At 42.6% G+C, this 24,724-nt stretch overlaps 3 protein-coding genes across 5 annotated transcripts in view; 2 read left to right on the forward strand and 1 right to left on the reverse strand.

The window, feature by feature from the left end:
• LOC139664913 (G1/S-specific cyclin-D2-like) overlaps positions 1 to 11,159 on the forward strand; it is a 29,631-nt gene extending 18,472 nt beyond the window's left edge. For all 3 annotated transcript variants that reach the window (XM_071543910.1, XM_071543909.1, XM_071543911.1), the window contains 2 exons: positions 341 to 489; positions 6,720 to 11,159. In XM_071543910.1, coding sequence (XP_071400011.1) covers positions 341 to 489; positions 6,720 to 6,893 — 323 coding nt within the window. In that variant the 3' untranslated portion in view covers positions 6,894 to 11,159. The remainder of the gene's footprint in view (positions 1 to 340; positions 490 to 6,719) is intronic.
• Positions 11,160 to 12,862: 1,703 nt separating this feature from the next.
• On the forward strand, positions 12,863 to 18,113 carry LOC139664914 (probable fructose-2,6-bisphosphatase TIGAR A). The gene is made up of 6 exons (XM_071543914.1): positions 12,863 to 12,971; positions 13,961 to 13,998; positions 14,153 to 14,274; positions 14,556 to 14,633; positions 14,739 to 14,849; positions 17,270 to 18,113. The coding sequence occupies exons 1-6, from the start codon at positions 12,934 to 12,936 to the stop codon at positions 17,651 to 17,653; spliced, it is 771 nt and encodes a 256-aa protein (XP_071400015.1). The 5' UTR covers positions 12,863 to 12,933; the 3' UTR covers positions 17,654 to 18,113.
• Positions 18,114 to 21,101: 2,988 nt separating this feature from the next.
• On the reverse strand, positions 21,102 to 22,464 carry LOC139664910 (fibroblast growth factor 23-like). Its single transcript, XM_071543908.1, has 3 exons — positions 22,254 to 22,464; positions 21,634 to 21,737; positions 21,102 to 21,530 (listed from the first exon to the last, which is right to left on the reverse strand). The coding sequence occupies exons 1-3, from the start codon at positions 22,462 to 22,464 to the stop codon at positions 21,102 to 21,104; spliced, it is 744 nt and encodes a 247-aa protein (XP_071400009.1).
• Positions 22,465 to 24,724: the final 2,260 nt, after the last annotated feature.

Below are 24,724 nucleotides of genomic sequence, written 5' to 3' on the forward strand. Positions count from 1 at the left end.
CGCTGCGTTCAGACCCAGCGCAATAGAAGGATTATTTATTAGCTGACTGCTAGATTACCAAATCATATTGTCTCTGGGAGGGACGTATCTGTACCCCTTTTGTGGAGCATCTGAATTGAACAGTGCAATTCAGAAACCTCACCAGCTGAATACAGCATCCTGTGGTAAATCAACTGTTTCGGTCATTGGAGTTGATAAACTGAGCGTAAGATTTGAGCCCCTGACTTTCAGACAACAGTAAATGTGATGTCATCCCTTACCAGATGGGATATTATATAATTTAAAAAACAATAGCTTCGAAGAGACCAGATACTCACTGAAGTGTTTCTTCCTCTAACAGATTTCAAATTCGTCATGTACCCTCCTTCCATGATCGCCACAGGAAGTGTGGGGGCGGCGATCTGCGGCCTACAGCTGGATTCACCCGACCAGTCACAGTGGGGCGACAGTCTGACAGACCTGCTGGCCAAAATCACAAACACAGAAGTGGTGAGTTTGTTTTATACTCCGCTGTGACGTCCAGAATACTCAATGCAGCTTGGTTTGGTCAGGCGTTTTTTTTTTGTTTTTTTTTATAAAACATAAATTGACTTTAAAACGGTGATTTCCAGTGTGGTCCCAGGATATAGCTTGATATTCCTGCCTGGAAAAATTTGGGAGGATGATTTTCTGAGTAATATTTACATGAGGAGGAGTAAAGTATCTCTACCAGGCAGGCTTAATAGCTATATCTAATCAGTTTGGTGTTCACTGCTATTTATCTAAGTACGGTGATTCCAGTGAAGCTGTGATTCAACTCTGAAACAGCTGCTGCAATCATTGGAAGTTTTTGATCTCATCAGCCAGTATCCCTCTCCAGGGAAGCATCACAATTACTCAGCGTCTGATTACCACTGAAATATACAGTTTTAGAATCACACTTGTCACACTTGAAAACAAGCAAATGCAAATGTTTTTCTCCCAAATGTTCCTTTGCAACCATGCTGACTTTGCCTCTGGCAAAAAATTCCCTGTTATTCACGTCTGATGATTTCCCACCAACTCTGATCAGGGCTTTTAATGCCAACACGTGCTTATCAGGTTCATCAGGTTTAATATCCAAGTACTATCTAAGCTCACCACATCAGTCTCTATCTAGTCTCCTGTGTCATACACTGTACTGGACTTTGACCTCGAAGCACGCGGCAGGTTTCTTTCCCTCTCCCCAGCAACACGCTCCGGTTCGGCTGCTCGGGGCCCCTTCGTATAAAGAAGCCTCTTAATCCAGCCGGGCTGAGAGCGTATAGCTGCTCTGTCGCTGACAGGAATGCTGGCCAGGCTGTTGTGTGGCTCTCCGGGTACAGCGAGCGGTGCGGTGGTGGGGAGTTCAGTCCAAACACAGGCAGGGCCTCGGCCGACTCTGAGATGCCTGGCTTTCATCACGGAGAGGGGAGCGGGGTTCAGTTTCGAGCGGCGAGTCGGTGGGCAAAGCCGCAGAGGGTACGGGGCGAGGGGAGCGAGGCCGAGAGGCGCTGATGAGAAAGCCTTGGTTCGGTTAGTAATAGCTGTGGTAAATCAAACATGAGCGTGTGAGCCGATGTGTGCACGCTGCACAGGGAGCAGATCTGAGGGCATGACACTGATCCCGGGCCTCAAGCCTGGTATGTTAAATTCTGTTGTAGCTGTCCCAAAAGGAGGTGAAGGAGGAGGTACAAGAAAGCTGTTGAAGTGTGAAAAGGACACTGAGGGGGTGTCACGCCTCCCTTGCGACAGTCAGCCCTCTCTCCTCTCCTCCTATGGCCCATAATGCATCGCTGCTGGAAAGCATGGCTCCCTCTGGTGCGAGGCGTGTGAAGTCTCGCTCAGCAGCGGAGGAAAAACAAATAGCTGGCCTCAGCAGCACAGGGCCTCAGTGTGTCTAGGCAGCGAGGTCTTAGACTTGAGGGAATTAAGTCGCTCCATCTCTCCATGATCAACTCCTCACATTCCTGGATTCAGACAAGCCATGGCTCTCAGAAAACACAGGAGGCAAAGCAGAGGGCACCCCTCCTGATTCAACGTGTATGAGGGGCTTTAGTATGAAACGCTAAGCAGCCAGCCAAAAATAATCAAGGAGAGGATATTTTTTGTGTTAAAAGTTACTTTAGCGCACAACTCACCCCCGACTTGTGCACCACTTGTGATGCAACTTCAAATGAAAAGCTTCATCACAAATTTCTCATGACGACTTTCCGTGTTAAGAGGTTGCTTAAACGCTGCTAACCCTGTTTGTCACTGTTGAGCAGACGAGCTTTCACACACTAAGAAAGAGGAATTGGTCATCGCTGGCTGTGCCGCTTTAACACTTACGCTACCTTCCTTTCCCATAAGCTGAACCACTTAATACGTCAATTTAGCACCCAATGGCCACCTCACCCTCAATTATCTGTTTGACTGCAGTCATCAGTCTGGTGGTATGAAGCAGAGTGTAAAAGTGTACACACGACATATTTGGTTTTGGCCGGGGGTGTACAGGCTTGGCGAGATGGAGAGATGTAGGGCAGCGAGACCTGGGGCTTCTCGTAGCTCGCCGGCCAAACAGCCAGGCAAAATATGAAGGCAAAGCAACTTTCGCCAGCCTCTGCAGCTGCCGCTGCCAACAGCATCATGGCCAACGCCACCCCCCTGGCACCCCGCTGGCATCTGTGGTATCCAGAAGCTGTGGTTTTCCAGTGGAAATGTGATAGGGCCAAGTCACCATCTCGGGCCGCCCGGAGGAATGTGTGTACAGCCTCACACACACCTGGTGTGGCCCAGTGGGGCTCCCGGTTGGGGACAGCAGACGAGTCTGCGTGCCAGGGAGCCGAGCCATGATGGGCAAAGGGATTGGCAGAGAGAAAGAATGAAAACTGTGTGAAAGTGTTGAGTTTGGAGAGGGAGGGAGATCAGTTGTGATTCCTTTAAACTGTACGGGTCATCTGCAGTGACAGTAAGTATGCTGGCACGTGTACTTCTCCGGAAAAAAATGTAGACTTTGTGGAATCTGTTGCAAGGGTAGAGTGTTGCTCTAATAAAAATAATACAGTTGAGGATGATGGTGTTGCATTCAGGCCAAATGTGGACAACTTCCTTTTATTCTTGGGAAGAGCGGGAGTAAAACAGGAAGAGAGGTTAGAGAGATGCAAGGGGTAAGACCACCACTTCCTAGTTTTCATCCTCTGGCACTCGTCCACTCTCACTCTCTCATTCATCTTTTTTTCCGTCCGGAAACACATTTCCCCGTCTCTCCCTCTCTTCCTCCTTTCATTCCACTCTTTCGTCAGCCTCTGACCAACGCTGAAGTCGTCCTAAATAAGTTATAAGATGGTCGAAAGTGTTTTTTGCAAAGGGGGATTCACCAGTAATGTGTTTGAGCCAGAATACATTCAACAATATTGCATTTATTGGGAAGGATAATTTCCCCATTAATAGAGCCTGTGGCGTCACTGCTTGTGATGTTTCAGCACACAGGCGAAAGAAAGAGAAAGGTCACATTTTCTATTGTTGCTTGTGCAAATTTAGGTCATGTGGTGACTACTTATTTCCAGCCTCAGCCTCAGGATACATTTTTTAAGATTCCCTAAGATCTGTGTGTGTGTGTGTGTGTGTGTGTGTGTGTATATGTGTGTGTCTGTGTGCCTCTGCCTGTGTGTGTTTGTTTCAGCTGTCTGACCACCAAGTCCTCCCAGAGTAGCAAACACTGTCTTGTGTGGTACAGTCAGCAGTTAAAATACATTCCATGGCTTCACACATTTCTTCCTTTTGGTTTTGTCTGTCTGCACGACTTCCCCCTACCGCCGGCTGTGATGTCACAAAGGCCGCCCAGGGATAATCCGCATGCCCCGATTCGTCAGAAAGCCAGTTTGTTGCAATATGATGGATGTTTGAGGTGGGGCAGAGGGAGGGCTGTAACGGCGAGGGAGGCTCGGAGGTGGTCATGTGTTTTTCGGGGGCTGAGGCTGCAACAACAAGATGCTGCAGCGTAGCACTGCCTTCCATTGCCCGGCTTATTCGGTGCTGTTGGCCCCCCCTCGGTATCCAAGTACCTTGAGCCTCTCTGAAAACAGTATTGGTGTTTCCAGTAGTCACACATTGAAGTCATTAAAGTTTCTCGAATAAAGCCCACGGGGCTTGGCATGGGATCCGAACTGCCGCTATAAAGAGCAGCAGAGAGAGAGGAGGGGGGGGCAGAATGTCTTTTAAGAAGTAAAGGCCTGCATTCTTGCGGTAAGACACAGGCAGTTCCTTTACATGTTCTGTGCTTTACTTAATTTTCTCACAGGAATTGAGATTTTATGACTAATGGGGCACATGTTGGTGGGAAGATGTCGTGTGTATGTGTGTGTGTGTGTGTGTGTGTGTGTGTGTGCGTCTGTGTGCGCACGCTCGTGTTAGTGGCCAACCTCTGGAGGAGATTAAAGTGACAGACGCCGGTCGGGTTTCCTCCACGTCAAACCCGTTGCCGGGGGAAACGTTCTGCCAGAGGCACCCGGCCCGGAGCAGTCCAACCTCCCCAGCATCACATCGATCCTCATGGATTTTGACCAAAACAAAACTCACTAGAAGTAATCATTTGTAGATGTTGGAGCTCTTAAAGAGATATAGATGTCAAGGCAGGAATTACTTCAGGCAGACTGCAGATATCAGCAAAAACCTCTCTAGGCTCATATTATGGATTATTTTGTCAATGGTCCTGTGATGTAAGGGGTTTCTCAGCTTTCTTTACAAGAGCTTTCATTCAGTAAACAAGTTAGCCATAACAGCCACAAGTGTAGAATTTCAACAAATTGCCAGTTAGTTTTAACAGTAGAGGTCGTTGTCAGTCAGAAATTCGTATAATTTACCTTTGAGGACGTAGTGCATGTTCCACCCTGTAATGTGTCATGCTGCTTGACCTTTGACACTGTGACCTTCTGTTACTCAGCCGTGTGCAGCTCCTGAGGAGCAATTCCCATGTGAGTGAGGTCTCTGTTCTCGTTTCACCGAGGCCCAGCAGCCCCCAGAAGCTATAACACAGGCTCAAACTGTGGCCCATCAGGTTTAAATTAGCTGTAAATTTCTAAAGAATGTTTCCCCTCTCCACAAGCAGTATACATTCACCCAACCCTCCGGCCATGGGGCGCTCTCTGTCATTTTTCCCACAGACGCCTGGTGCTTAAGTCCGGGGCGTTATGCGTGTGTGTGCGTGAGAGAGCAAAGGACTCGGCTTCAGGTGTGTTGCAGCATTGCACCACCAGAGAGCAGTGTTATCTCTGTGCTCTGGATGATGGGAGCCTACCTTATATGAACATATCACATGGCTTGTACCATGGCAGCAGTCTGGTTTTACTTCCTCAAGATCTTGAATGACTGTCATCGCCGCTCCTCACCACACAGAAGCAACATATTGGGTTTTTTTGTTACTGTTTCACCCCCTGTCTTCGATCCTCTTTTTTTACCACCCACACTCCTCCCTGTAGGAACTCCCCGCTTCTCTCCCTTCCCGGTTAGTCGCTCCCTATGCCTTCGCGGTGCTGTCCCCTCTGTCAACCCTCCATCAGGGAAGGATATGAGGGCTCTGCGCTGTTGAGAGGCTCCTCTCCCGGGAGGATTCTCGGATTGCCGCGGCGGCCTTTGATGGTGAAAGGCGAGCCGGCCGGGTCTCAGATGGATCCCCTGCAGGCAGGCAGGCACACAGACTGGCTCTCGTTAAAAAAGCACCACCTTTGTGTTCCCACAGGAGGTGGATGTAATTAACATAGCTTTAGTACTACCTGTGTTTTCACCCGGCGTTGTCAAGGCTACTTCTGTTTGGGTTTTGTGTGTGTTTTTGGAATGGCGGAGGTGGGATAGGTGGGTGGTTTGGATGGGGGGCAGGGAGTAATGTGTGTGCATGTGTGTATGTATGGGTGTGTGTGTGTGTGTGTGTGTGTGTGTGTGTGTGTGTGTGTGTGTGTGCGTGAACACTATAGGGGTGGTGTTCAGTGCACAACCCTGGTGGGCTGATGTAATGCTTGGTCTGCTCCTTGTCTGTGCTCAGGCTTGGCAGTGTGTGGAGCTGCTGGGAGGGTAGCGGTCATTCAAAACCCCTGGCCTCTCCTACCCAGGGGCCCCTGCGCCACCGCACCACAGACCCCCATTTCCCGTAAATTCACTACAGTTTTCCCTATCTCTCTTGTCACTTCTGATGATAGCTGTGAAGGGCAATTTCCCCACAGGGGGAGAGCAACTTGTCCGATTCAGGCCAAACTGTGTGATTAAGGACAAGCCGAACAGCCTTCTAGCCATATGAAATATCGAGCAGATAAGTAACTGTGACAGCAGCTGTTTTTCTACTCACCTGTGAGAAACTCATATTTGCTTTGGCTTGTGCGCTGAAAGTCTTGGATTTGCCAAAGAAGTCATGCGGACACAAAATTCTAAATCTTAAAAACATTTTGTGTCATATTCAGTCTGAAAATCTTATTTTCTTAAAAACAAGTGAAAAATTCAGCCAGTGGGAAGAGATACTTCCACTTGTTGCTGGTACAGTTTTACTTGTTGCATCAATTTTCTAGAAACAAGGCAGAATAAAGCAGATCACTCCACTAGTATAAAAAAAAAAAGACATTTCAAGAACATTCTGATTGATTTGAATTGGAACCAAGAGAACTGATTTCTCCCTCCCATTAGCAGCTTAAACGACTTCTATGAGACGGACATCTTTTTTGACAGCCTGTGCTTTCTCTCTCGCTGCGTTGCAGGACGTTCTCAAAGAGTGCCAGGAGCAGATTGAGCGTGTGTTGGTGAGCAGCCTGCGCGAGGGCCGGCAGCAGCAGCAGCAGCAGCAGCAGACGCAGCGAGGCTCCGGAGGCAAAGGCCTGGACGAGCTGGACCAGTCCTCCACCCCGACAGACGTCCGCGACGTCAACTTGTGAACCACCAGGGGGCGGCGTTGCGCAGGATTTTAAAAAAAAAGCAACATCAAAAAAAATCTCTATTTTTTTGAAAGAAGAAAAAAAAAACGACAAAACAACAAAAAAACATTTTAAAAACAAACAAGCCCTTGAGAGAAAGAGAAAAAAAATGCTTGCTAGTTTTTGTAGATTTCTATTTTTCCATACAAAAACACGTGCCCATGTATCATGAAATCAAAGCTATCTTAGACAGAAAAAAATAGATGTTCTACGATGTTCTACTCTAAAAAAGCGATGAATTTGATACGAGGAGAAGCTCTGTGGTGCCTTGGATATACAGAAGGGAAGCCAATCATATTTTGCATTCTGCTCTTGATTGTACAGTATGATCATTAAGTTATATCTTAACCATAGCTTGATAATGAGGCTTTTAAACCTAGAAATGGGGAAACCATTCGAAAATTGCATATATGGGATCACAGTGGGGCTACCGTTTTTTTTTTCTCTGTTTTGTTTTTTTCTTAGTATTATCACTATTATGTTTTTGGCTGGTCTAAGAGAGGACACTTGTTGGAGCTCCTCAGACCGTGAGAAGGTCCTCTCCACGTCTCTGCTGTGTGTCGGAGACGAAACGGAGAGGAGGCATTGAGAACATAATGCTGAGAGCTAGTAGGTCCCAATTCCAGGGAAGAGACAGGATTATTATTATTATTATTATTATTAATATTATTATTACTGAACATATTTTGGAATTCCGAGTAGTAGAGATCAATAAGCTCCTTTTGTCAGGCTGCTTGTTAGTGTGTGTCTCTGTGTTTGTATGTGCATGTGTGTGTGTGTGTGTGTGCGCGCGTGCGTGTGTGTCTGTATGTGTATGTGACTGCTATATGTGATCCTGTATCTATATCAGCAGTGTGCGTTCTAAGGCGTGAGGCACTTGAGCAAACATTCGAGTCGAGTCAAAGACTTGCGGTTCGATATTAAAAGACTATGGAGCAAGCCGAGGCTACAGATACTATGTCCGTCATTTTAACAGGGCATCTACGCTATGTCACTGCCTTCATGCGTTAACAATGTCTCATGGTTCGTTGTTGGCCAACAATAAACTCATGTGCATGGACTATGAGTGAGAACGAAAACTAGTTAGAGAGAGAGAGAGGATATGGGTAAAGGGGGGCGTCACTTGGAGCCCCTCATCTTTCCAAGAGCATTTTTCCTGAGGTGTTTCACCTCAAACTCAGAGGTCATTTTAGGTGTTTGTTGATCACTGCCATTCTATCAATTAAATATTACCAGATACTTCATTTTTCACATTGTTACTATATGGTGTTTCCTTAGTTGTGAAAGGTGTTTTAGGCTGCTTTGAGTCTTGACAGAGGAGTTAATGGTCACACTTTCACACGTACAGCCACGTATGGCACATGTGAAAACAGAGGAAAGGACGATGTCTTGAAGAGAGTAAGGCTTTTTTTTTAAAGTCTGGAGGACTTTGACTCCTCTGTGTTAGCGGCGAGGGAACAGGGTGTGGTGCGGAGAGAATGAGGAAGAGAGAGGGACAGTTTGCAACTAGGAAGGCACTGTGGAACTGTGGAGGGCACGGGACGGTAGGGCAGGGGGGCTGGTAGAGGTGCAGGAGCTTGCTGCTGTGTAGGAGACGGGGATGATGTACGGCCAGTGGCTGGAAGATACAGAACAAAAGACGCCCAAAGGCCTCACGTTAAAACTTTGATATCTGCATATTTGGCTGGATTGAATCGACAGTAATTTCTCGTAACGGATGTCTACAGTGACACGGCTAAGTGAAAAAAAAAAGAAAAGTTCTGGTTTTCCAAGTAAACGGAAAATAAACGAGGAACTAAGACTGTACGCTGCCAGATCATCGTTTGAGGATGAACTTTTTTTTTTTTTCGGGGGGGTTTTAGAGGAGTTACAGGAAGATAATATACTATCAATGCATCTGGAGTCCCACATAGGGTTGCTTCAGCTCCCCTATATGATTTCAATGGCAAAGCACTTTGAAAACATGCTCCCCAAGAGACAAATGAAATGAAATACGGTGGGTGGGGATTGGAGATGAATGGATGTGTTCTATTTCCTTGTTAGCCTTTTCTTTGGTTTACTTTGTAGGGCTGGTTTCCCAATCGTCAGACGTACCCTTGTCAAGCAGGAGTCAAACTAAGAGGCTTATCGCAACTTATGATGAGAGGACATTCCCATCGAAAAAAAACAAAAAAACATTCCGATTCAAATAAAGTGCAAGTTTAAGGGGAGTCTGACCATTTCATGTAATTTGAACAAATACAAAAATGCCAATATGAATTGCAAAAATGCCTACATACAAAGTTCACTGATCGATGGATTTTTGTCTTTGTTTTATTTTCTTTCGGTTATCAAGAAATGAAATATTTGTTTTACTTGAATTTTTTTCTTTCCATTTTGATCTGCATCACAGCGACGAAACGTCACGCAGGCAACGAGCGACAAAGAAACGGTGGTCGTAACATCTAATATTTGCACATGTTCCTCAGAGGGCAATGAGGTTTTAACTGTTAAGATAGACCAGAGCCTTTGTTCGAAACCACCTTACCTGATGTGCGTCGCCATGGTCGGTCAGTTTTTTTTACGGCGCTGCCTTGTGTTTGCAAACTGTTCTATGTTGTGTAGTTCAGGCCTGCTGTCTGTCAGTCAACACCTCTCTCCCCTATGAGCTTTGCTGCTTCTATCAGATCATTGGCAAGGGGGTTTCGTAAGCCAGGCAGACATCAGCGCAAAACAAGAGACAGATGATTTTTTTGTTTTTGTTTTTGTTTGTTTTGTTTTTTTTTTGACACATGGTGTTGCCACAGCAAGGTGTTATTGCCTTATGCTTGAGTTTTCATGAGGGTATGTTGACTTTGCTGAGTGTGCGTATGTCAGACTGAAGAAAAATGTGGGGATTTAATGTTTTAGTGAGTGAAATGTTTTCAGAGAAGCATCATGGAGGAGCTTAACTGATAAAACTGGGCAATTTGATGACTCACGCCAAAACATCCCCCCCCCCCCCCCTTTTTGAGCAATTGATACAACCCCTGAATTTTGCCTCTGTTTGCCTTATGTAAGCTCTCTCCCGAACATACTAGTTGTGATTTTTCTTTCCTGCGATTTACTGTTGCCTGTGTTATGTATTGAGACCACCTTTCAATTTGTGTTTGTTATGTTTTACGGGGTGACCAGACCCACAAAAGAGTTTTCTAAGATTTAGAGATACTGTATTCCAAAGTGAAGAGAGGACAGAGGAGGAGGTGTGAAGACATCAAGAAAAAAGTGTCAATATTTTTATTGAGTTATTGTTGTCTTTTTGCGCTGCTAAAAGCTATGAATTTGTTTCATTTCTTATATACAACAAAATAACATTACCTAGTTGTGATGTGTCACTTGAGTGTGCTGCTATTTTATAAACATTTGTATTATAATATAATTATTTTACTGCTTAAGAGATACATTCAGAAAACCGAAGTAGATGGTGATAGAAGAACATGAAATGAGTATTCGACTGGAAATGTTCTTTGTACAGTTTGACAGTTTGCTTAGATAGCATGTCTCCTTTCCCCTCCTTTTTTTATCTATTTTGCTCTCCTTTTTCAGTCACATTCTGCATCAGTGGTATTTCCTATACCTCAGGATTACTGGACAAAAAAAACAAAAACAAATCCATCACCTATACCTCTGCAGTTAGGGAGCCTGGAATGGAGAAGAATGGTACAGTGGGGGAAAAAAAAAATCGCTTTATTGTGGATTATTCCTACTGTTCTGGCGGGGAAAACATCTTGCTCAGTGAGATGAGAAACAGGAAATATGCAAGGCTTCCACCTGGACTGAACCTATATTGGAGGGGGGGGCATGACGACATCGCAACACTTCCTTGGGGTGTTTATACCGTAGATAGTTCAAGCATGTTCATAAGTTCATGTTGGTGCTACATCTGACTTGTTTTGTGCGAGGGAGGGAAAACAGCATTCCTATGATGGCCAAAGTACAGTACTTGCTTTATACACCACAATCATTCTGAATGTCAGTTGATATGGATTCTGTATGTGATAAAGATACGTTTTGGTCTGAAATATTGTGTGTGTGCCATTGTAACTGCCACAAAATAATGGGTCGGCCTACACCTGTCACAACCAACCATAAATATCCTGATATCTGGAAGTTTCAATGGCGCAGATTTCCCTTTTAGTTGCCCCCCCCCCCCTCCCCCCCCCTCCACTATAAATCATATCATGTACCTCAATGTCTGTTGCACAACCTCTGTTCAATAAACTTCTGCTTTAAAGAGTGTGACACCATATCAGTTCGCTGGTATTTCCCACGCCTGCTTTCCTTTTCATTTGTGTTTTGAATTGTTTGATTATCAATAGAATAGTTTGTGTGGGTGCGTTCATGTGCACATATTTGTATGTGGTGTGTGTGTGTGTGTGTGTGTACATAGCCAGTGATGCTACTTTGGTGCAAAGTTCAGCTGTATCAATTAATCACTAGAAAGCAATACAAAGCAGCGATGACGAACATGGGACAATACGTTTTCCTCTGGTCAAGATATGAGGAAGACCAGTTATAAACACACCATGCAAATGTGTTCAACAAATGGACCAATAAAATGCCTTGTTGCTCCCTGCTGTCCAGTAAATCCAAAACCAAAACTAAGGAAACACACACTGATCAGAAAAAAAAACAACTCTCAACCAAAAACACACTTATCAAAGACTGCCCTATCCAGATGGCTGGGAAATAGAAATGTAATGGGGTGCTTATGGACAATAAACTGTATGCAGAACAACACACTCAGACAAACAAAAAACAATCAGAGGGATACTAGGCTCCCAATAGTCCTGTCTGGGCTGGGGAACATCTTAGATGGCTAAATCAAGCGAATGAGGCAAGAAGACCTGTATAAAAAAAAAAAAAAACTTCATACATGATATTATGTGATCTATGACAGGTTAAGCTAAAAAAAAAAAAAAAAAGAAACAAAGAAAGTAGGCTACACAATGTTCCTTAGATGTTATTATTTGGGAAATGATCCTCTGTCATTAACTAACCTTGCTGTTCTAAGTTAGATCATAATTATTAAGCAGTAAGGTGTGAGGCCCTGCTTAAGAGGCGTTGTTAGGCGTGATGTGGAGCACGGCCTCCAGGCTTTATTGCTTTCATTAGACAGGTAGCACACCATTATATTGAAAATGAAAGAAACAAAGTGGTTAAGTAACACTTAAGTATGACTGATGAATTTGGTCTGCGCATTAATATTTAAATTGACTGTATGGTCACGTGTATGCATATCAGGTATTTTACAAGTTTACTCAGCCAATCAGAAATGAGGAATGAAATCAGAAATGAAATCAGAAATTATGTTTTTATAATTCATATTTAATATAGCCTAGCTGCAGTAAGCAAGGTTTACAAGGGGTTTATTATTATTATTTTACAACGACCAATATTACTCAAAAAAGTAACCTAAAATGTTACTAATTTGGCGACTCGTAGCCTACTTATTTCAAACTCGTTACATTAGCCTACTCTTCCACTACACTAAAATTGGCAACTGTATCCACTCTTACCTTCAGAAATTGGGATAACTGAATCACCTCTCCTGTGGATAATCAGGGAAACCTTTCACCGGGAAGAGGTAAACTTGTCAACGACGCGCAGGGCCTTATGGTGGTATGGAGACAGTTTTTGGATAATTTAACTTCAACCTGATATTTGGGTAGGGTTACAACTTGAGTAAACAACTTCAGTGAACAATGACAGTAGGCTGTAGTAGGTTATTATTAGTGGAACTCAAATAGTAATTCTTTATACTAGTTACTCATTTACGGGGAGAGTAATGCTATCACTGTAACGCGTTACCGGGCCAATACTGATTACCGGTGCAATTTAAAGCACGTGGCTGGCCCAGATTTAGTGCGTCGACGTGACTGCGTCACCAACACGCTACGTCGTCCACAGTTGACAGACACGGCAACTGAACTACCAGATAGTTAATCCATCATAACTTCGTCGTTACCTCAATTTCCAAAGCATGACATTGCTTACATTTGGGCTAACCATTGTTCGACAGTAAGTGCAGTTGATATAGTTTGTGTTGTGTGTGTGTGTTTAATTAAATGTAGTCGATACCTTCCCTAGAGCGGCTAGTGTCGAGGCTCGGACTGTCGCTGCCAGCCGCTTCAGGACCTGACTTGGTTTTAAAGTAACAATAACAAAAGGAACATATTGATATGTACATCGGTCTGAAAAATGAATAGCAAACACAAGCTGCCTGTGTATAGGCTATATATATATATCGTATGAAGTTTGCTCTGAACTGGTGTCACATTTCCCAGTGACAAGTCTCTAATAAGAGTGGAGTTGCACTGACAGAGAGAATATTTTTAAGCAGCAGTCTGTTTATTTCAATACGGACAAAACGTTTTCTCCACTCTGGCCTTTATCAGTGTGCCTATTGTTTGTGGGTGACAGCTGAAACCATTCAGCTCAAATTAAAACAGTCATATCAAGTGTGTTCACATAAATCAATGTTAACAATGTGCATATGAGAAATCATACAAGAAAAAATAATATAATAACGATAATGTGACTTCTGTAAGCATCAGGTGATGGTTCATAAATCAGCCTGGACAGAATGGAGGCACATATCCAACTTTTACTAAAATATCAGAGTGCTCAGCCATGCGACTATGAAAGAAAACCTGGGGCAGCAGGGGGCAGCAGGGTGGAGCAGGGAAACAGTCCCTCAGTCACAGGAACCAGTTTCAAGCATCCGCCCTGCTGAAGTGCCCTTGAGCAAGGCACTGAATCCCCACCAGCTCCAGTGCTGTTCTGTAGCTGAGCGTGACCTCTGACCTCCCTGTGGAGGGGGGGAAGCAAAAGACAAAATTCTCCAACCTGCTAGAAGAAAGCTGCTTCTCTCCACAGATATGATAACAGGCCCACATGAAGTGAGCATGTGATGGGTGAACAGCAGACTTCATGAGCCTCGTTGGTCAACCTGTTGAAGATGACATTACTTACCTTCCAACTGACTGCTCATCTTTTATCTCCTGCAGTGGGGAAACGCAATACAATAAAGATGGCCTGCTACAAGGTACAGTATGGTTGAAAGTATCATCACAAAGCAGACAGTAGTAATGTGAAATCTGTGGCTAATTACTTTGCCCTCTAAAGCCTGCTGTTCATATTGGTCCATCTGTCTCTGTCTTGCTTTCTCTCTCTCTGTCTTCCCCACCGTCTCCACCCAGGCCAGGCCATAGATACTTCCTTGTCGGAGATAGGGCTGCGGCAGGCGGAGGCTGCAGGCCAGTACCTTAAAGATGTCAAGTTCAGCAACGTCTTTGTCAGCGACATGCTGCGGGCCCGGCAGGTAACATGCTCTGCTTTCACACAGGGAATATGCTAAGGCTAAGATTATATAATTTATCACACAAACCTGAAAATGTACAGCAAATCAAAATGTGGGCCATCTTTATTTTACCATATAATGAAATGTTAGATAGATAGATAGATAGATAGATAGATAGATAGATAGATAGATAGATAGATAGATAGATAGATAGATTTATTGAGAGAGCTTTTGAGGCCATTCTGCTCTTCAATACAGTATGTCAGTATGTAATGCAGATGATTGTGTATTCTGTCTTCCAGACTGTACAAACCATAATAAAACACAACAGCAGTTGTTCTGGTCTAGAAATGGTGTGTGACCCTTTACTCAAGGAGAGGGTGAGTGTTTGGTGTTACATTTGCATATGTATTCTATTCAGTTGTGTGGCCTGAATGTTAAACCTGAACCCCGAGTCATCCAGTAAATGACTTGTCATTTCTCAGAGCTTTGGGATAGCAGAGGGGCGACCGGTGCAGGACATGAGAGACATGGCCAAGGCAGCTGGTCAGTCCTGTCCGGACTTCACCCCTCCAGGGGGGGAGACTCAAGAGCAGGTGAGGCTGAGAAAGAGTCTCTGTTTCTCTGTCATTTCATATGTTTAATATTTAAGTGTCTTGTTATTTCTTTCTCTCTCTGTCCCACTCAATGACTTTCTCCCTATCCCTCTCTCTATTTATTTCTCTCCCTTTCGCTCTCTCTCCCTTCTTTTAGAAGCAAGTAGCCAGTTGTGATATAGTCATATGGCTTGGCTTAACATAGTATAGCATGTCATGTTGTGCATGGCTAACATTTAGAATGAACTGCACACCATCAGATTTGGATTCAGGATCCATGTGCACCACAGGCCAAGTTACAAAACCCAGTGGTCATGAGACTTGTTGAAGTGGATTGCTAAATGCCAGCTGGTGCCTCATTCATAGACACATAGCCTACTTGGATTTCATTGTCAACTCATTGGATTTCATTTTCAGTTAGTAATCAAGTTGCCAGTGTTAGCCTGATTTATACAAATAAGTATAATAAATAAATAATACATTTCATTTATCAGTTACAAGTTGTTACCAACTTTTAGTTCCTGGACTAATCCACAGATCAATGGCCTCTTTAATAGAAATGATTGAATCTATTTTAGTAGCAATCCACATCACCGTCTTTATTTATAAAGCTTAGACTTGAACTGAAAAAGCGCTGGTGCTTGTGTAACCAGTGTACCAGGGCTGTAGCACTCAAGCCCAGTTTCGGTCTCAAGTCCAGTCTCAACACCACTTTTTTTGACGTCTCAAGCTTGTGCGTTTTTTGTTTATGTGCAGGTTGAAAAAAAGTTCATGTATGAGGAATGTGTGATTTATTGTTTGTGCTACACAAAAGCTTTTGGAAAGATGTACAAAATGTATCTGTTCTGGACTTCTGTCATTATACCTTTAAAAAATACCAACCTTACAAAAAATACTAAAACTAGAACTGAAACTTCTAAAATTGCTAAACCTACACTGAAAACAAACTAGAACTAAACTGAAATTTAAATAAAAATGTAAAACTATATACAAATAAAAACTAATGAAAATCCAAAATGATAACTCTGGTTCAATGCATTTATCCCTGAACAGAGAGCCACAAGATGTTTCTCTTGGCCACCTCATGTTTTAGCCTCTGTTCACCTCATAGCATCAGGGTGGGCCAACCATTAGTGAGCCATACCATTCAGTCAGCACATGTGATATAAATCAGCAGTGACTCATCACATAGGATAAGCCTGTGTGTCCTGATACTAATGATGTCCCTAGTGGCTGCACTCTTTCATAGGAAAAGTGCTGACTGCCTTTCAGGTCATTCCTGACATACAGAATAGTATAATGATGACAAAGAAGCATGCTACAGATTTATTTGGAATTGATTTGTATGTTCTTGATTGAAGGAGACAGGACAACTTAGTTTAACTGAGTGGCTTTGCTGTCTTTGCTTGTTTAAGTAAGTTGCTTAACTCACTTAACATTTGCACTGCTTTTCCTGTTTAAGTGAAAAAAAATATCTAGACACAAATTGCACGTTCTGCATTGTTTTATACCTAACTGATTTGACATGCAATCAAGTCGATTCCTGAAGATTTCCAGTTCCAGCTGTTAATGCAGCAACAAAAACATCAGATCTGTACTGCATATGGTAATAACATTGAATTTGTATGTGCATGTACATCCAGACTTTACTCCAGACTCCAGACTGGTTTCACCTGGTGCAGTGTACCCCAAGTACCACTAGGTGGCAGCATGCACACATCTCCTCAGTCGACCGTTGGTTCTGCAAGGATGTAACTTGGTATCCCAGGGCCTCTCTGCATCCACATGCGTTTATTTCTTATGAATGTGGTCGGTTCGCTTGGTGTGAAATGAGTGGGATCAAAGTACATGTTCTTCTACTGTCACGCAATCATACAATGTTCGTCACTGCCCCTGATTAAAAAGTCACCACTTAGTTTTGTGTTACAGGCTGTGAGAGGTCAGTGTGTGTGTGTGGGTGTGGGAAGGAAGGATGTTCTATTTGAAAGACGGCCTGTCGGGCCTCATCCATTAGATCCTGGCTTGGACGTTAACTCTTCCAGTATGATCCAACCCAGTACGTGACCAGCACATGGTCCGGGGGTGATGATGCAGATATGCAAAGATATATGTGACGTAAATACACAGGGCCCCAATCAATGTCGCCTAGCTGCCTCCCTCCCAGCTTTCCTAAGCTAGTTACAGGTTGTTGCATCAGGATGAAACTGGTGTTGGCATGTGTGATCTGGATAGATGGATGGGAGGGGTTCAGGCTGTGTTGTGTTGTTTTGAATACATTGTACTTCTAGCTTATGTCCTTCACATTTACAGGGAATCATATTGGGATGAAAGTGTCCTCAACAGGAGAGGTCCATATCAATAACATATGCTGTTACAGTAGAAAAAAGCCCAGTTTCCAACGAGTTCCTTGTTCTGTTTAGGTGAAGGAGCGGGTCAAAGAGTTTCTAGAGCTCATGCTGCAGCGAATCGGGGCCGAACACTGGCAGAATGAAGCCTCCTCGTCTGCTGAACAAGAAACGTCTCCTGTGGAGGGAAAGGCGGACGATGGGGTCCGGTGTGTCCCAGTCCACGCCCTGGTGGTCAGCCACGGGGCTTACATACGTGTGGCGGTGCGCTACTTTGTGGAGGAGTTGCACTGCCCCTTGCCTCAGGGTTCTGACAAAGTACACATGTTCTCCTTGTGTCCCAACACGGGCCTGTGCCGGTTCATCCTGACCACGAGAAAAGAGGAGGACAGGTTCAAGTTGCTGGGGATCCGCTGTGTGTTCGTCCACAGGGGCGACCATGTGAAACAACTGGGGTAGAGAGAAGAGGAGATGGAGGGAAGGAGGAAGGAGGTGAAAAAGCTGCAGAGACTCAACACTGAAATAAAGTTTATAATTTATATGAAACTTTTATATAACACATTATATATTTATATTGTGTATTTATTTGTTTCGTTAGGAGCTCAGTCATTACCTCACCTTGCAGTTGATTCAAATGTTAAACACTGGTTGAACAAACTGATTTCTAGCTTTTTCATAGGAGTTCATTGTAAGCATTTTATGACAATGGAATTGCAAAATACATTGCTTAGGTCAGATATTGTTAACCACTGGAAATCTTGACTAAAAAAAAAGGTTGTGTACCTACAAACACTTTTGTGGCATTTGATTAGATATCCAATTAGTTGGGAATTCCATTAAATCAAATCACAAAGATATGGAGTAAATTACAAAGATGAGCGACATCCGCCAACCAGTTTCTTTGTACATTCAAGGTGTTTCCAGCTTTAACTAAATTGAATCATAATCTTTGAATCGTACAAATATAATGCTTCTTCCTCTGCATTTTGTACTGTGGCCTCCAATAAAACACATATGTTTTTATGATTTGGTTTGTATGCTGTATCATAACTGGATCTCAGCACCTTCGTTCAACCTTAGATGGATGCTTGCTGTTGCGGTGCAGCGTCATCATGGCTTTGTGGCTCTCTGGCTGTTCATTACTGTAAATGTGGGCAGCTTTGTGCTCTAATGAGTCTCTGTTTCTATATTTATCCTGTGGCAGTTTATAGATGAGTGTCTGGACATAGAGCAGAGCTCCACCGGTGTTGACTTTTTGGAAATCAGTGACTTTGTCATTGTTGTGAATTAACACTATGGTCAACAAGGACACATGCATGCCAACACTTTGTGTGTTGTACTGTACCATGTATAAATATACTGTTTCTCTGTGTTGCAGTTTTTCACTAAACTTACTCTTAGACTAGGGTAATACCTTTGATATTAGATGATTATTTCTTCAATCCCATAATCAAGAGAATATTGATCTGACTAGCATTCAGGAATTAGAGTGCATGGGAAAAAGGTTTACAGACCCAAGTGCACTTGGCAAAGGGGGTTTGTAATGAAAACACTTTATAGTTGTCAAACAAAAATGATTTGTGCCTTTTATGACATACTATACAAGTCAGACAGTGAAGCAGTTACCCTTTATGTGTGAGTGTTTAAGGGAAAATCAACCAAAACTAACTAAGTTTTCCTTATTTCTTGTCCATTAGTTGTTGAATTACGAAATATAGCTGTTGTGCCTTTCCACACATCATAGCATTATCAATATCAATTGTACAAGTCTTTTCATATAAAAACACCATATAACACCTCACAACCAATATATACCGGCTCCAGTAGAAGGAATTTGTTTTATTATAAAAAGCATATATTTTCATTGACTATGCTTTTTCATAGAAGCATGTGTCTTTATTTGACATATATTTTTCGTGTGGATATTTGTACTTTCAGAAAAGCACAGACATTGCGCTTGTCCAGAACTAATATTTGCCAGTTGCATAACCAATTGGCTGAAATTAGTGTGGCTAATAACCATCTGATTTGTGTGTCCTTTCCCTGGAAAACTATGGGTTAGCTTGCAAACTGTGCTGATGCAGTTGTTTTGTTTGTTGTTCTGGCATGTTGTGTGCAGTTGTCTTCATTTCTGGAGAGGGGTGAGTGAACAGAAAATGTTTAAATCTTCAGTGACTCCGACACTTCATGATGCCTTGGGGAATGTACTTCTCAAAAGCCGTTCAGAAATAAACAGTGTATAGCACATTTTTGTAGAGGATATGATCACATATTCATGACTCTTATTAAGGGACCTTAATGAACATGTGATCAAGTAAGTACAAAGGAGAGGAGACAAAGGAAGAGGGACCCACATTCAGTCCCAATTCCTACTCATATCCCTGCAGTATGCAGTGATTTATGAGATAGGAACTCATTTTTAGTTTTATTCAAAGTAATCATTGGCATTAGAAAATATAAAGATGAGAGTGCACAGACCATCAAGGGTCATTACAGGTCATTCCTCCATTCATTCTGATGTATGAGGGCCTGTTTCACATGTTCCTGACCAGGTTCATGTCTGTGACACCATTGTTGTTAAAACAAGAATGTATTCATGAGTGCAGCAGAAAGTGTATACACTATGTATTATTGACAATATATTTTTGGGACAGCATGAATGTGTAGAACAGTTAAAATCAGACAATCCACTGAATAGTTACCATTTATTTTGCCACAGGAGAAATAACAAAACACGAAACATATAAATAATAAAACAGTAGGCTATATGTGAATTCATTTTACACATTTCAATAAATAAATACTCTTGTCCTGCTCATTGCTGTGGCTATCGGTGTCCGGCACCTGAAATAATTTGATTTTGTTTATAAATGGCATCAAATGACAGTTGATTCATCTCGGCATGCAGTGACATCTAAGGTTGATTTTTATATAATTAAATTCCCATTATGCAACATCTTTGTCATTAGATTCCTGAATAAATATTCATAATTACTTACAGATTACACATTTTTACACATGCACAACAAACATTGCCACATCTGGCCCTATGCCAACCTGGTTTAAAATTTAACTGACAAAAGAGGTGAAAGGACAGCAGGACACTGGTCCAAACTCGCCTCACCTAAAAGGTTAGCATAATGTTGAATGTTGCCAAACTTGCCCTTCATCTCTCGCTATTCAAACAGCGGATCTGTACAAGCCGCCGCATGATAAGAAACAATGATGTAACGCCCTTTGCGAGTGTGTTGAATCACCGTGTCTGATTTAAGATCTCATAAAAATAGCATCTGCATTCTCACAATCAGTTGTCAAATATTTAATGCTCAGAAAAACAACTTTCTCCGAAAGAGTTCACAATTCCAATGCAAATATTTCAAAGTGCATCACCAAACTTGCGTAACTATTGGCCAGCTGTCTTCAGAGATTACGGTTGTTTGAAACGTGGTAATTCCCATTATTTCTTAACTGTGGGATATTTTACTCTAGCTATAACATATTATAGCCTTGATATCCAGCCCAGACTGTCAGACTGTCCGAAATTATGGGTCAGGACCCACAATTGTGGTTCGCTGTATGACAAAAGTGTGTTTTGATTAGCCTGGGTCCCAAGGTGAGAAAGTTGAGGAAACATAGCAGTATGTATCAGCTGTCATGCTTGTTCTATTCATAATACCAAACCATCTCCTTGTGTCAGTCTACCAGCCCTTTCTAAGTTTTTCTGAGGTTCTTGACCTTGACTTTGATTGATCCTGCGTTCCACAAACACAAGACAAGGTGCTTACAGAGAACTATATCCACTATGCAGTCAAACAAAAAGTGAGTTTTCAAAACAAAAAAAAAGAAAGACTTCCAACCCCAGCTTTCACTTATTAATGGATTCCCAGTCAAACCCAAGTTCAGTATCTTAGTCTTGCTCTGCCCGGTCTGCAATATTGGTCTTGACGGGACTGACCGGCCCGCTGGAATGCAACACCCGCAAGGGGTCATCGCAGGAGGTGATGGTCTCTTTGGATACAGCGCCTGCCTGGTCTTGCTCTGGCTGCCCGTGCTCCGGGTCCTGGTGGTCCTTGGCAGGATTCGTGGAATGCGACTCTGATCTCAGTGGATCGGAGGGGTTCATCCGCTCGCTCCTCCTCTGTCTCTTCACCAAGGGACCCAGGAACTTCTCCAGCAGGGCAGAGGAGGGATTCGGTGACTTCTGGCGAGCAGCGTGCATCTCAGCCTCCTCCAGCCTGAGCAGTCGGCCCCCACTGGCGGAGTAGAAGACATCCTGGTGGTTCTCCAAGTCTAACCAGAGGCGCTGGAAAAGACACTCTTCTCTGTCCTTTTCCCTCTGTTTGGTAGAAAACAAATACAAAATGGTTTAAAATGATTTCTTTACCTGGTCTCACTTCCCGACTTCATTCAAATGAACCACATCTAAAGACTTTACTCACCGAATTGTACAGTTCTCCCTCTAAATCCATGCACAGAAACCGTTTTCTCCTCAAATCAAATATTGACACAAAGTTGCTTGTCTCTGTTCTTACTGGCAAAATAACTGTAAAAGAAAAAAACAAGTTTAAAATGCCATTATTAATTTCAGGTGGGAAAAAAAATCTGCTTATACTGAAAAATATATATTTCATATATACTACTTAAGAATTATGTTCAGAGATATTTTTCAAAATATACATAATTGACCAAAAAATGTATTTGTTGCTGCAGATGACATTCATTGGAAATACTAGAAATACAACATCCATCTGCAAGTGCATCCAAAACAATGCCACTCTAAATGTATTTCCAGTGAATGTCAGCTATATGTACAAATACAATTTTTGGCAATTTTTTGCAGATTTTGAAACATACCTGTAAACATAAACATAAGCATAAATATGTGAAATCATAAACACTCAAATATATGTGAAAAGCATATATATATATATATATATTTTGTTTTTTTTATTTTTATTTTTTTAATTATGGGAAATGAAACAGTTGATCTAGACCAAAAAAATTGCTACATAAAGTCTTAAACAGGCTTATTATGTTATAGAGGAATAGACAAATTTACCCAGAAAGTCCCGGTTGATGCCTTTCCTCACTGGTCCACTCATCTCCAAATAGAAGCGTCCCGTACCGGTGGATCTCCCTGGACGTGCAGCTGTGCCAAAGCTGCTCAGCTGATGTTGGGGTTGTTCTGGGTCCAGCAGCCCGGGTTTACAATCCACCGGTACAGACTGATGTATGGCAACCAGGAGGAGCAAGAAGCAAGCCGGTCGCATGATCAGTGAGGATGCCATGTGCTCACTCTAAAACCACAAATGCTCAGGCTGCTGGGTGGGCAGCGACTGGAGGAGGAGAAAGTCCAGCAGGTCTATTTAAACAGAGGGTCAATAAACTGGCTAACTCATTTACCAAAATTACTGAAAAGCCTACCTGTTTTTCAGTGGATAAGGGTCGCATTGGTCGCAGTCCTGGAGACTATAACTGATAATCTATAATAATTACGCGCTCAGAGGCCCCCGGTGCAAACGTGATTGGAGGTCCACTTTCCCCCTTGACCCTCTTGACTACCAACTTTACACAATGATGAATGAAGGCTTGACGAATCGTAACATAGCCTTTTATTTGATTCTGATTGTCATGTCACATTTGGTCCTCCGTACATACACACTGACAGAGCCAACATCTTTTAAACCAGTGGCTCTCAACCTTTTAAGCTCGCGACCCCTTAAAATGAAGTGATGCCTACTCACAACCCCCCATCACAGAATGATTTCCCCTTTTCAGGTTGTTTCATTATGTCAACAAGGGAGGCGTTAGGGCTGAAAACTATTAAGTAGAAAAAAGCATAAATTGGAGAAAAATCGGAAAAAATACACGTTGAATATTGTTTTTTTCCTATCACAAAAAGTCAACTCAGGACCCACCAAAATTATCCTGGGACATCCCAAAATTATCTTGTGACCCCCTCGGGGGTCCCGATCCCTAGGTTGAGAACCAGTGTTTTAAACACTCACATCACTGTCTAGAAATGCGAGAGCGTGTGAGCGCAGGGCCCCTACAGCTCAGAGCCCAGCTGGACAGGTTCTGAATTTGTGGACGTTATTGGGATATTTACAGGTCACAAGTGCAGTCCCTATGATAATTAAGTGATTATTGCATATAATATGTACATAATTATGCTGGGTCATTTTATGCTAGTGGCCCATTGCTTTGGCTGCCATGGCTCAAAGAAGTGATTTCAGCGAGTTCGAGAGAAACACATCAACTAGAGGCAGAGGCCCATACTCTTAAAGTGTGATGTTAGTGCTTTGGTTGGACATGCAAGGAGAAACAGAAAAGCAGTTCTATATCAGTGGACTGCAAATGTCAGCTTAGGATATGAGCAGGCAGTTTCAGCAAGGACTCTCTGTTAAGAAGTAAGCAGAGGGATATTATGGTCGGGTCGCAGTGCATACACCCCTTACTACACTTATAAATGCACTTTTGTGAGTGTAGTGGTGCAAAGAACAAAGGCCAGATGTCAGACAATCATACTTCACCCGGTTCTCAACAAGCAGACAAGTACAAGTCTACAAGCAGGGTCAGATTTTTCTCAGATTCATAACATAATTTATTGTTGATCACTCTATATAATTTAAATTTAACCCAGAATCTTCATTGTAATATGTATATTAACAATTCACAATGTTACTACATCAGTGTTTTCACTGTTTCAGTTGAGACCTTTTAACGAGAAGTCAGTTTTTCATAGTAGCTCTACCGAGGTCAACATAAATTGTATTATATATGAATATTTAATAATTCTAATGAAGACTTGTTTCTCTTGTGTCTGAGTATGTAGACTGACATTAGTAGAACAAGCCATGCCTTGCTTATTGATTGACTGTACACATTTGTTTTCTCTGCCGGTCTCGTCCTGCCATAAGACTGCATATTGTAGGTTAGGATTGTTTTTATGTGTAGTATAGTCGTATAGTATAGTGGAGTATATATACTGATGCATGTCAACGCCTCCTTTTTCTTTTCTTTTTTTGGTTCACAAAGGTACAGGCTACCTTTGAATTGGTGTAATTTCTACATTTACAGTCCTGCTATAAGTGACACTTTCAGGTAGGCAGTGGACATAGAAACTGTCAAAAAGGGAAAAGCCCATTCATAGTATTCCCATGATGTCACATGCATTTCCTACCAATATGGTGCTTTACAATATAGACAGTTCATTGGCTGTGGCTGTTGTTTTATTATAATCACCTGTTAATCTATTACAATCACCTGCTATTTTCCTACCAAGATGGCCGTGTGATGATGTAACAGAATACTATGAATAGACCCTGTGTACCTGCTGGTGAGGTAGTTGTATAGAGGCCAATGATAATTATACAGTGATTTGGGCAGCAAAGTGCTCTGTTGGATTGTTTTTATTTGGCAGTGATGAAATGGTAATTTGCATCAATTTCAGAAAAGCATAAGAGTTCATGTTTCAATTATACCTTTGCTTTCTCATCTGTCCAGAATTCATTTGGACCGATGAGAAAA

This window comes from Centroberyx affinis, unplaced genomic scaffold, assembly GCF_046629955.1.
Source record: "Centroberyx affinis isolate AG114_WGS23_722 - 3 ecotype Tasmania unplaced genomic scaffold, CSIRO-AGI_Caff_v1 ptg004400l_1, whole genome shotgun sequence".
In the NCBI taxonomy this organism is placed as follows: domain Eukaryota; kingdom Metazoa; phylum Chordata; class Actinopteri; order Beryciformes; family Berycidae; genus Centroberyx; species Centroberyx affinis.